We start from the raw sequence: 13,575 nt of genomic DNA on the forward strand, positions 1-13,575 counted from the left end.
CTCAGTAAGTTGTAAAGGACTGAAATTGCACAACGTCGATTCTGGATCATACATGGGATCAAATCATTTCCTTGTTTGTAAAATGTGACAATATTTACCTGAGAGGGGGATAAAAGAAATCATATCTCAAGTAGCTAGCACGGGGCCTAATAAATAGTAAGAAAATCATATATACAATAGTGTGTTAGTTTTCTCTTATGCTAGAGCATTGTAAATCATAAGTTAGCTTCCTCCTTAAAAATTTAAAAACAAAATGTTTAAATGCCTTGAATTGGTGGCAGATTATATAATTGATGGTCTCTTAGTACTGAAGAAATACAGTATCACAACCCTGATGCTTCCACCACCATCGTGGCTAAAAGTTGAATATAAAACTTGTCTTAGCAGTAAACAACTGGCACATTTCTAAATTATCCTGTTTGTAACTAAATAAGATAAATGATTATTGATCCACTTGGTTTTTCAATGATCGTCCATTAGCGTCCATGAATGTGGGACTTTTTCATTCATTTCACACCAGAGAGGATCAGACCGTATTTTCATGAGTTAATTCCTCTGATCAAGATACAAAGTTTGAGGGACCCCTGAGTGGCTCAGTGGTTGAGCGTCTGCCTTCGGCTCAGGGTGTGATCGAGTCCTGCATCGGACTCCTCCTGGGGAGCCTGCTTCTCCCTCTGCCTGTGTCTCTGGCTCTCTCTCTCTCTCTTTCTCTCTCTCTGTGTGTCTCATGAATAAATAAACAAAATCTTTAAAAAAATATAAAGTTTGAATTTTTACCACTTTAGAATAGAACCCAGTTCAGTCTGTGGCTACTTTCATGCAACAAAGCAGAGTAGTTGTGACAGAGTCCAAATGGCCCATAAAGCCTAAAATATTTATTATATGGCCTTTCAAAGAAAAAGTTTGCTGAACCCTAACCGAAGAACTAAATACTTCTTGGGTGGGCCTCATAGATGATAATCTAGGAAAGACACTGAAAAGGCACACAAGTCATCCTTTTACTTCCAAGTTTGCATAACTTTCTTCAACATGGCCAATCCTGTCTCATTCTGAGTGCCCACCAACCCCCGCCAGTCGATGTTTGAAGCAATTCCCAGATACACACTATAACGTCTATAAGTGAGTCTATTTGAATTGTATTTTAAGACACATAATGCTAATAGTGATAGCGCTTATCTGTTTTGGAAGTATGAGCACAACCGCAGTTAATTTTCAAATTCTACTGTGCATTTGACAGACTGGCCAGATGTCCTCTAATTTATATTAGGGCTTCCAGGAGTTGCAATTTTTTTTTTTTTTTTTTTACCTGAGACACAGAAGAGAGATTTTGTAGTTCTCCAGACTTCCCTTTTGTCTCACTGACCCAACTCAGCAAGGAAGTAATCACAAATTCAGAACTGCTAAGACTGTTATTTTCAGGTTCCATAATTCCTTCATTTAAATCAGTGACGTCTGTTTACTGACTTAAAATAGTAGTGCTTAAAGGGTCTGAGATGGCTTGGTTTGGGACATTTTGCTCCCATGACCTCATTTTTCTCTCATCTTCGTATCAAACATCCCTCCACCCCACTCCCACCTCATAGCAGTGCCTTCTGAATGAGCTCGTCTACATTCACCTTTTTGGTGATGACGGCTGTAAATCAAAATTTTGCAAAAGGGTAAAAGACGCAGTGCAGATTTATATTCCCCTTTTTTTAGAGACGTGCTACCCTCCAGTCTGCATTCAGACCTTCCAAAGCCCTGTCCATATCCCTTTGGACCAGAAAATGATCAGATTGACCAGCGCTGGTGCCTGGAAGGCAGTCAAACAGCACCCTGCCCCCACCTCATGCTCATCCACACCCTGAATCTCTTGCAAGCAGCTTATGTGGAATCAATAAAGCAAAAGAGGTTAGCTGGCTGGAAAATCTCGTCAGAAGTGAAAGACAAGACAGTAAAAATGTGGAGTTGTACTGAGAAGCAGCTGTCTTTTCAGGGCTCTAATGATAGAAAAAGTGATTAAAAATGCAGGCTAATTGTTAGGATATTTAACTCACTCTTTGGCCTGACATTGAATTGAAGGAAAAAACTGGGATGGCAACGGCTTGGAAATATTTTGCACACGGGGATTTTTAAATGATGGGAATTAAAAAAAAAAAAATACACATGCACATACAATTTAAAAACTGTCTTATTTTCCCTCTGCTATGGCTCTCAAGCCACAGTCTAGGGAACAAAAGAAGCACCTGACTTTCCCAAAGGTCACAAACGGTGATGTTGGGATGGTCCTATCATTAAGTGAGGGGTTAAAGGCCTTCCTTCCCCCCTGTAGGCTCATAGCCCCAGGAGTCCACCTTTTCCTGGCTTAGTGATGATCATGGTAAGCTGCACGAAGAGGCAGAAACATAGATGTGGAGGAGAAATCTCACGGGGGCCCCAGGACAGCCGTCATTATTGCTGGGAGTTGGTTTCCCTCATTTCAGTCACTACCAGCTTCCATATGGAGGAGAACTTCCCAAGTTACAAATGTCTGTTCTCAATGCTGTTTACTTCGAACTTATCCCACGTCCCTCCTGGCCAGGCTCGCTATATCTTGTTTCACTTATCTCTTGCTGTGTAATAAATATCTAAGTCTTACATGGCCTAAAATAAAACCATGTTATTTGCTCATGTTTTTGTGGGTTTGGAATTGAGGCAGGGCTCAGTGTGGATGGCTTCTCTCTGCTCTGTGATGTCTGTGGCCTCAGCTGGAATGGCCTGCACAGCTGAAAGCTAGCCAGGCCTCTCTCTTATGGCATCACCTGGAGCGACTCAAGAGGGATTTGGGGATGAGAGATGGCCTCACTTCCAACATCTGGGCACTTTGGTTATCTCCCTGGTGGCCTCTCATCACTCAGTAATCTAGTCTGACATTTGCAGTGTGGCTGGCTTCCAAGAGTGAAAGCAGGTGCTATAAGGCCTCTAGAGACCTAAATTTGGAATTCTCAGAATGTCACTTCTGCATTCTATTAATCAAGGCAAGTCACCAGCCAGCCCAGATGCAAGGGGTAGGGAAACAAATGCCACCTCGTGATGGGAAAAGGAGCACTTGTGAACAGATGCAGGAGGCATTGTTGGCAGCCATCTTTGGAGACAACCTACCACAGCTTTCAAGAGCTAATCTGATAAGCTAAGCACTGCTCATGAGAGAATGCTACAAGACTCCTCCATCTTCCATCTTTTTCTTCCACAGAAAAGAAATGTGTTAACCTTTAGGTATTTAATCTTGGTATTGACTCTTCATGACTTTCTACTATTGAGTGGGGAGGAGGAGGCCTCATTCGCATTAGGGTACAAGTGAAGGTGAAACCAGCTGAGGTGGTTTTACAATAAAACTATTCTAATATAAGAGCTCTGTAGCTAGTCTGCTCTTCCAAACTAAGCTTCAGATAAGCTAAGCCTACTTTTAGCTTTCTTTTGTGAATCAATACTTAGGTTATTTTTAACATTGTGTTATTTTCTAGATTACTTTTAACTTCCTGGACTCTAGAACTAAGCAGAATTAGCATTCTTTGCTGTCTTGTCCCATCTGTTAACTTTTCTCTATAAGATGGAACATTTTACTAACACTTTGTAAGTACTTAAAATGCTTAAGCGCCTAAGGAGAGTCTTGACTTTTACAGTCTTCAGCAAGTATATAATCACTAGCCCTCTCAAAAATACCTCATGGGGTGAAGGGCTCAGTCAACAAGGGGATATAACACTTGTAAATACTTAGACATCCAACATAAGAGCACCTAAACAAAGCAAATATTGAGAGGCCTAAGGGCAGAAATAGCAATACAATAATAATAAGGGACTTTAATACTACCTACACCAATGGGTAGATCATTCACAAAGAAAATCAATAAGGAAACATCAGCCTTAAGTGACAGGTTATACCAGATGAAACTAGGAGGTATTTATACAGAATATTCTTATCAAAAGCAATAGAATAGACAGTTCTTCTCAAGAGCACATGGAATATTCTCCAGGATAGGTCATATGTTAGGCCATAAAACAAGGCTTAACAAATTTAAGATTGAAATCATATAAACCGGGAATCCCTGGGTGGCTCAGCGGTTTAGTGCCTGCCTTTGGCCCAGGGCGTGATCCTAGAGACCCGGGATCGAGTCCCACATGGGGCTCCCTACATGGAGCCTGCTTCTCCCTCTGCCTGTGTCTCTGCCCCTCTCTCTCTCTCTCTGTGTCTCTCATGAATAAATAAATAATACCTTTACAAAAAAATGAAATTGTATCAACCATATTTTCTGACTACAATGGTATGAAACTAGAAATTGGTTATAAGAAGAAAACTGGAAAATTCACAAATATATAGAGATTAAACACTATGCTACTGAACAATCAGTGGGTCAATGAAGAAATCAAAGAGGAAATAAAAAATACCTTGAGACATACCAAAACCTATAGGCTGCAGCAAAAGCAGTCCAAGAGGGCGGTTCATAGCAATAAATGCCTATCTCAAGAAATAAGAAAAATTTCAATATAATTATACAACTCAAGGAATCAGAAAGTAAACAAAGTTCAAAGTTAGTAGAAGGGAGAAAATAACGAAGATCAAAGCAGAAATAAATGAAATAGGGACAAAAAGGACAATAGAAAAGATCATTGAAACCAAGAGCTGGTTCTTTGAAAAGATAAACAAAATTGACAAACCTGTAGCTAGACTCACCAAGAAAAAATGACCAGTACTCATAAATAAAATTGGCAACAAAAGAGGAGACATTACAACTGATACTACAGAAATACAAAGGATCATAAGAGACACTACCAATAATTACATGCCAACAAATTGGACAATCTAGAAGAAACAGATAAGTCTCTAAAAACATACAACCTTCTGAGACTGAATCATGAAGAAATAGAAAAGCTGAAGAGACTGATTGCTAGCAAGGAGACTGATTCAGTAATCAAAAATCTCCCAACAAACAAAAGTTCAGGACCAGATGGCTTCACGGGTAGAAATCTGCCCGAGATTCAAATAGGAATACCAATCCTTTTCAAACTCTTCCACAAAACAGAGAACAGAAGAGAACAGAATATTTCCAAACTAATTTTATGAGGCTAGCATTACCTGACCAAAACCAGACAAGGATACCACAAGAAAAGAAAATTACAAGCCAATAGCAAACCAAATTCAGCAATACATTAAGAGGATCTTCACCCTAATCACATAGGATTTATTCCAGGAGTACAAGAACTGTTTAATTTCTGCAAACAGTGTGCTACATCATATTCACAAAATAAAGAATAAACATATGATCATCTCAGTAGATGCAGAAAAAGCATTTGGTAAAACTTAACATTTCTTTATTATAAAAACTCTCAACAAAAAGGTTATAGAGGGAACATACCTCAACACAATAAAGGCCATATATGACACACCCACAGATAACATCATCCTGAGTGGTAAAAAGCTGAAATCTTTTCTTCTAAAACCAGGAATAAGAAAAAGATGCATACTCTTGTCACTTTTATTCAGCATAGTATTGGAAGGCCAACCAGAGCAATTCAGCAAGAAAAAGAAGTAAAAGGCATTCAATCATAAAGGAAAAGGTAAAACTATCACTATTTGCAGATAATATGATATTATATATAAAAAATCCCGGCCGCCTGGGTGGCTCAGCAGTTGAGCACCTGCCTTCGGCTCAGGGTGTGATCCTGGAGTCTCAGGATTGAGTCCCACATCGGGCTCCCTGCACTGAGACTGCTTCTCCCTCTGCCTGTGTCTCTGCCTCTCTCTCTCTCTCTCTGTGTCTCTCATGAATAAGTAAATAAAATCTTAAAAATAAAAAAATAAAAAATCCCCCAAAGAGTCCCCTTTAAAACTGCTAGAGCTTATAAATGAATTCAGTAAAGCTGCAGGATACAAAAGCAATATACAGAAATCTCTTGCATTTCTACACACCAATAACAAGCAATCAGAAAGAGAAATTAAGAAAACTATCCCATTTATAAATTAGATCAAAATCATAAGATTCCTAGCAATAAACTTAACCAAGGAGGTAAAAGGCTATACACTGAAAATTTTAAGACACTGATGAAAGAAAATGAGTATGACACAAAGAAATGGAAAGGTGTACCATGTTCATGGATTGGAAGAATCAGTATTGTTAAAATGTCCACACTACCTCAAGCATTCTACAGATTCAGTGCAATTCCTGTCAAAATTCTAATAGCATTTTTCATAGAAATAGAACAAACAATCCTAAAATTTGTATGGAACCATGAGAGACCCCAAACAGCCAAAGCAATGTTGAGAAAGAACAAAGCTGAAGGCATCATGCTCCCTGATTTCAAACTATATTACAAGCTATAGCTATAGTAATGAAAACAGTATGGTATTTACAAAAAGACAGACACATAGATTAATAAAACAGAATAGAGAGCCCAGAAACAAACCCACACGTACATGGTCAGTTAATTTATGACAAAGGAGCCAAAGATATACAATAGGGAAAGAGCAATCTCTTCGATAAATGGTGTTGGGGAAACTGGACAGTCACATGCAAAAGGATGAAACTGGACCTCTACACCATACATAAATATTAACTCAAAATGGATTAAAGACTTGAATGTAAGCTGAAACCATAAAACTCCTAAAAGAAAACATAGGCAGTAAGGTCCTTGACCTGGGTCTTGGCAATGATCTTTTTTGACACCAAAAGCAAAGGCATCAACAGACAGCCAAAATAAACAAGTGTGATTATATCAAACTAAAAAGCTTTTGTACAGCAAAAGAAACCATCAACAAAATGAAAAAGCAACCTGCTGAATGGGAGAAAATATTTGCAAATCATTTATCTGAAAAGAGATTAATATCCAAGATATATTAAGAACTCATACGTTAAAAAAGAAAAACCCAAAACAACCCAATTAAAAAATGGGCAGAAGATCTGAACAGACGTCTTTCCAAAGAAGACCTACAGATGGCCAACAGACACATATCCAGCATCACTAATCATCAGGGAAATGTAAATCAAAACCATAAGATACCACCTCACACTTGTTAGAATGGTTCTCATAAAAAAAGACAAGAAATGACAAGTGTTGGCAAGGATGTAGTGAAAAGGAGACCCTGTGTGCTGTTGGTGGGACTGTAAATTGCCACAACCACTACGGAAAACAGGATGGCGCATCATCAAAAAAATAAAATTGGAACAACCATATGATTCCCACTTCTGGATATGTATCCAAAGAAAATGAAAACTCTTAACTCAAAAAGACATATGCACCCCCATGATGACTGCAACATTATTTACAATATACAAGATATGGAAAAAACAGTCTCCATCAACGAATGAATGGATACGGAAAATGGACACACATACACGCTGGCTGTTCAGTCATAAAATATAATGAAATCTTGCCATTTGTGACCATGTAGATGGCCCTTAAGGACATTATAAGTGAAATAAGATAAATATCATATGATCTCCATTATATGCGGAATCTAAAAAATTAAAAATTAACCCCAAACATTCACAGGCACAGAGAACAGCCTGCTGGGTGGGAGACACAGGAGTGAGGGGTGAGAGAAATGGGTGACTGAGGGTCAAAAGATACAAGTTTGCAGTTACAAAATAATTAAGTCGTGTGGATGTAATGTACCCCATGATGGCTATAATTAATATTGTATTGCATATTTGAAAGTTTCTAAGCTTCCTCTTATCATAAGAAAAAAATACTTTTGTTAATATGAATGTAATGCATGGTAACCAGAATTTTTGTGATGATCATTTTGCAATTTGTATATCGAATCACTATGTATTCGTGTATCGGATACATAATACACTAAGTATTCGTATATCGAATCACTCTGTTGTACATCAGAAGCTAATGTGATATTGCGTATCAATTATACCTCAATAAAAAAGAAAAAGAAACAATACCTCTTGGGAGCAATTCTTGGTAGTAACATCCAGGGTGTTTCTTCTAGATGCATCGTTGAAATGGATAGATAGCCTTTACTGCTATTCTTGTGAAGGTTTATGGAGTTGGCATCCATTCCCTTTTGATTGTCTTTGAATCTGTTCACAGTTTGTAACTCCCCATGAGGCCGTGACACTCCTGTCACTCCATTACCTGATATGAAGAAACTTCACAGCAAATTAAAAAAAAAAATGACACACTTTTCTAAAGGTGTCCTATATACATATATATAGTATTTTATTTTAAAACGTCATTGAGCATATACATTTCTTTAGCTTTTTCCAGGGAACATCGCACCTAAGTTTCAAAACACACAAAATAGATCCCCTTTACTAAACAGTTTTCATTTGGGGGGGGGGGGGGGTTTATGAAAGTCAAGGTGTCACAATCACAAAGCATAAAGGTACATGGTTCTGAAACCATTCTCAGGCAGATTCCTGTCATTCCCTGTACATCTGGCATTTTTTGGGAAACCCAGACCGTGATGCGTTCCTTTACAGATGATCTCCACAGTGGGCTTCCCTGGGTCTCCAGAAGAAACCAAGAAAATGGAAGCAAACAGAAACAAGAGCCTGACCTCAGGACTCCCCAAACACAAAATCCCATGGAAGATCGGAAGGGGGTGGGGGTGGGGGGCACAAGGTTCTCCTTCAACTACGTCGCGGTAGAAAACAACAGCACGTTTACAGCCTCATTTGGTCACTGTCTACCTGTTGCTACGTGAACAAGACTTCATCTAAGACGCAGAGGAAAAATTAAAGCTATTTACACGTAACATCATGGATTAGAAAGAGGAGTAGTGCGCAGACTGCCACTCAAATCTGACAAAGAGGTGCCACGGTGCTCGCCTAAGAGGCGAGTGAGGCTGCTCACGTAGTGTCCTTTGAAAAATCCCAGTGGGCACATGGGCCACAGCACCCACACCCAGCCCACGTCTGCTCAGCGTGCTGGGCTGTGTGTCCTGTGTGGCCTCTAACGCTTCTCTGCAATTGCGAAGTCCTCAAAAATCCAAGTTTCTAATGTCAGATCCCATCCTGTGGCCAGATACTCTTCTCCTGTTTTCTTAGGTCTGGTAAGTTTTAGGGTCAGCCTGATTGTTCTTTGCATAGACAATGACTCTTCACGGCTTTCTCCCAATGTCCCAGAAGCAGTAATTTACAGAAAATAGACGCTCATAAATGTTTAACATATTCCCTCTGAGACGAGTGGGGCTGCTGGGTCACTTAAGGAAAGGTCAGATCCTCAAACTGTGGTGGAAAGAAACCACTGGCCATCCTTGGCCTTGTTGAAAAAAGCCCGATTGGCAGGCGAGGAAGGAGGTGCCGTGGAGAGGAGCAGTAGGAGTTTAAAGACCTGAGAGTCTTTTTTCCAAATGTTTCCATGCTAGTGCTCTTGGTATACCAAAAATCCTGCCCGAATGGCCAAGATCTGAGGCTAAATCTGGGTCCCGGGACTCTCACCCCCTGTCCACCAGTAGCTACCTACAGCACAGCTCACTTCGCATGGCCCCATAGAGGTGAGCTGCTAGGAATTTCAAAAAATCAAATACCCTAAATTCCCCAAAGCTGGGGAAAGGAACCGACATCGCCACTTGGTGTAGTTTTGTCCTATTCCACAGCTGAGTGGGCGGCCTCACCCGATGTCCCCCTCTCCCTTCCCGCCCCAAGAGCCGCAGTTAGGGAAGGATGACCACCCCAGAACGTACCCTCCACCTGTGACTGCGGCCACCGCTCTGACGACCACAGGTGTCACGAGAACCCAGGGTAGGTGGTCACCTGCAGGGTGTGCACGGAGTGGGAGTTTGCTCTCTTTAAGGAAAAGACCGTCCCCAAATATTCGGAAGAGCGGGGTCCAGCCTAACAGAGATTTAGAATGGAAAGAGCCTTTCATTAGAGGAAGTGGCCACCTCCCTGCCCCAGGACAACCATAAAGTCCTGACCAGGAAATCGAACGCTTTTTATTAAACAAGACTTCCTCTGGGGCGATGAGGACAAGCAGAGTTGGCTAGAAGTCAGCTGCCCAAGATTTCAGAACCACACGTAAATGCGTCCTTCAGAATTTTGAGTGTGTTGCCTTTTGACCTTTCCAGGAATGCTCCAAGGGCCGACCCCGTTACGTAGACACAGTTACTGCTCTGGGACGGGATGGCCTGGGTTCCTGGGTGCAAAGTAAAGCCAAACAGAGTAAGCTCAATTCGCAGAGCTTATCAGCGCTGCGTAGGTCTTTTATGGGCACTAACAAAGCACTCTTTCCCCAAATGATTTATTCGCCTCATTTCTAATTTTCCTCCCATCCCCCAAACAGAAACAGGGCTTCAGCTTTTTACTAACATCTTTCCACCAAGGAGGCTTCTGAAAGGAATTCCTGGATACCTTTCTAACTAAAACCAGCAGGACTTGAATGCTCAAGACTTTAGAATAAATTGAAAAAAAAAAGGGGGGGGGGGTTTCCAGAATTTTTCCTGAGACATTTCTTGGCAGTAAATGAACTGGTGAATTGAGTCGAAGGCTGTCATGACATCTATACCCAAAGTCAGACTCTGGTGGCTCAAACCAAAGTAGAAAAAGCTCAAGGAGGGACCAACAGAGAAGCCCAGATGAAAGGCAACGGGAACATGGGAAAGAGGTGACTGTGAGGACAGCTTCGCAAAGAAGGCAGTTCAGGGTCCTCCACAGAAAACATTCTGGTTCTCAATTTGTATGTGACTTTGCATCAGAGCAGGAGCAGGAAGGGGACCAGGATGCTGTAAAATGGCGGAGTGTTGTCCCACAGCATCGTGTTCCGCCAGAGAAGCAAATGCTTTACCACAAACCTGTCCCCGCAGAGACATCTGGGGTAGCTGAAATCTCCTGGAGGAGGAGGGAAGCTGTCCGGTGAAGGTGACCCCTGACAGCGTGGTCGTCCAATTCTTCCCAGGCGACATTTTGGCAAATAGCTGGTGGGTAAGTTCCCATAGTACTTCACCTACCAGGCAGCGCGTCATTTCCACACTGTGGAATGAATTCATACCTGAGTAGAGAGGCTCCAGGCCTTTCCTAATAAAATATCTACAACTCTGGGAAGGTGATGAACTATCCTGGAGGAACGATCCCTCTCCTCTCGTCCGGGGAAAGGACTCAACAAACATGCGAACTGGAATTGGCTCTCCAGCTGCTTTGGGAATCACATCAACGACATTTTTCTTTATCGGGTGGGAAGGATGCTCTAATTACACAAAATCCTCAAGGTGGTGATGATGCCACAGGACGTGTGCAGGAAGACTCAGTAATTGGACGCTGCTCTGTAAGGCCCCCCAGTGCAGAACCGTAGTCTGCCTAAGAGATGGAAGTGCCTTCTAAAAATCTACTTTGTGATTCCTCGTGGTAGAGAGGCAACAGGTAGTTTTGGTGTTCGCTGCTTCCGCAGCTCCTGTGAGGAACACTCAGAAGTGCAGCAACAATGGGAACTGGGGTTTCAGCTGTTGGGTGGCTGGGGCGTGATTCCAAGGGGAAGGCATGGGGCACACGGCATGAGAATGACCTGTCAACCCAATTCAAATTCACTTTTATCAAACAGCTATTCTAAGTGGGCCTTGCCCTTCGAAGAGGAGAGGGACAGCGGGACCATTGCTCCTTGACAGTACACTGATACACGGCCCTTGGGGGCTGTCACAGCCCATGGAACCTGAATCCAAAATGAAGGAAGGGTCTTCATGTGAGGTATGGCGAACTGCCTGGTACATGGAGCTTCCTGTACTGATCTCTTAAACACTGCTTTACGGGTGTCCCCACGGCCCCCAGCAGGTGGGGAGGGCCAACCATTCCAGATTTGAAAACCTAGATTCTCAGAGAAATCTCAAGCCATGAAAGGGGACCCTTGAAGACAACAGAGGAACCGTTGGTTCAAAGAAACGCCCATATTTTCAGGAAAACATACTGATTTGGTGAGAAAATGCAATTCAAGACAAACTGTTACACAACAAGGACAAGAACTCTGGCAGCCAGGGCACTGTTCCAGAAGGCTGCCTGGGTGATGTGGGCTACTGGGTACAGGGACAGCCTGGGCTGGACTTTGACACATGAATGTTCCTCAGCAAGGAGCTGGAAAGTCCCAGGCCTGTTTTATGGAAGGGAAACAATTAAGATTCAAGAAATATCAAAGAGAAAAAAAAAAAAAATCCCTGCCTCACCCCACCATAACCATGATAGAATAGAGAGAGAGACACACAGAGATGGCGTTCCCTGAAATAGATCTCAGGCTTACTAGAAGGGGGGGTGCTTACACTTTCTGAGGCATGATCCCCAACTTTGCAACGCAGCACTTTGAACCCGTAGAGAAGCTGGCAGCTTGACAGGCCAGCGTCTTCCGCCAGTTACACCTGAAAATGGCTGCCTAGCTATTCCAAATAAATATGTGTGTGCCCCAAACAGGCAGTGACCACCTGGAGGCCTATTAAAGGAACCAAAAGAAACACAACTCTCGGTAGCAGCCTTTATGTTTTGCTCTTGTTGAGTATCCAGACCTGTTACTAAAGAGGAAACTGAAATCAAAGGGTCCCCCAGAAGTACAGTCAGAGGCCTCTCGGCAGCACACTCCCCACCTGGGCTAGGAAGAGGCTGCATCACCTGGAACTCTGCCGGGGTACTTCCCAGTCCCGTCCTGCCAAGAGTATCCCAGCTTTCTCCCCTGCTGTCCTCCCAATCCCCTGGGCTGTTTTTCAGGAAAGTTTGTTCCCATGTATTAAAGGAATGACATATACAGAAATGTCGTCTCCTGAGCCCAGTCGGTCATTAGATATCCGCCATCCTCTGTCCTTTAGGACACCGCGGGCACGCATCACCAGGTCCTGAGCTGCCAGCGTGTACCTGTGTAGAGAGAAGTAGGAATGAGACCATCAGTCGGCATTAGGCAGAATCAGGAGTCGAGCACGGCTGAGAAGGAGGCATCACTACAGCTGCGTAAATGCTTTTCAAATACCCCTATAGTCTCAAAAAGGCTAGGCCATCTTTTCCCAAAATGTGGGATGCCTAATGTGAGATTATGCTTTTAGGTGGTAGATGGACAAGGCACCCCATACTTTAAAGAACCTCCTAAATTATTCTGTTGAGTCCTCCTCTGAGGCTTTTGGGGATATCAAGGAAAGAGTCTCTATTTGGTGTAAGGCTGTCTTTAACGTGGATCTGCTCAGCTCACAGCTTTGCACTGCAAACCATGGCTAGCGGAAAAAGTACTTGGGAAACATAAGAGCTTTTGTTTTCAGTGTTATTTTGGTGGCCACATTCTTTTTTTTTTTTTTTTTCTCATTCTTTTTAGGACAAAGGATAGTCATTTTCTATTTATGGTAGGGGTCAATCTTTTAAATAGAATTATTTTTAAAAAGGGAATTTATTTTTTTTAAAAAGTGAGTTTATTTAAATAAATACAATAGTGCCCGTCGCATGGGAGTACAGTAAAAATGTGAAGGTGTTTTTTGAAATGACTGATAAGCCTTGGTGTGGATGAACTATTCACTCCCCCTTATCAATGCCACACTCTCCTCTTGATCAATATAGGTATTTAGGTACAGCGGCAGGTGTGTGTGTGGGGGTCCTCCAAGAATTGGAAAATATGATTGCACATAGACATTTACATTTAGGAAAAAGAATG

General features: G+C 42.0%; 1 protein-coding gene across 2 annotated transcripts in view; it reads right to left on the minus strand.

The window, feature by feature from the left end:
* Positions 1-8,150: 8,150 nt before the first annotated feature.
* The window catches only part of PPM1H (protein phosphatase, Mg2+/Mn2+ dependent 1H), a 259,566-nt gene continuing 254,141 nt past the window's right edge, over positions 8,151-13,575 (minus strand). For both annotated transcript variants that reach the window (XM_077913646.1, XM_077913649.1), the window contains exon 10: positions 8,151-12,794. In XM_077913646.1, coding sequence (XP_077769772.1) covers positions 12,647-12,794 — 148 coding nt within the window. In that variant the 3' untranslated portion in view covers positions 8,151-12,646. The remainder of the gene's footprint in view (positions 12,795-13,575) is intronic.

Source organism: Canis aureus, chromosome 11, assembly GCF_053574225.1.
Source record: "Canis aureus isolate CA01 chromosome 11, VMU_Caureus_v.1.0, whole genome shotgun sequence".
Classification (NCBI taxonomy): Eukaryota; Metazoa; Chordata; class Mammalia; order Carnivora; family Canidae; genus Canis; species Canis aureus.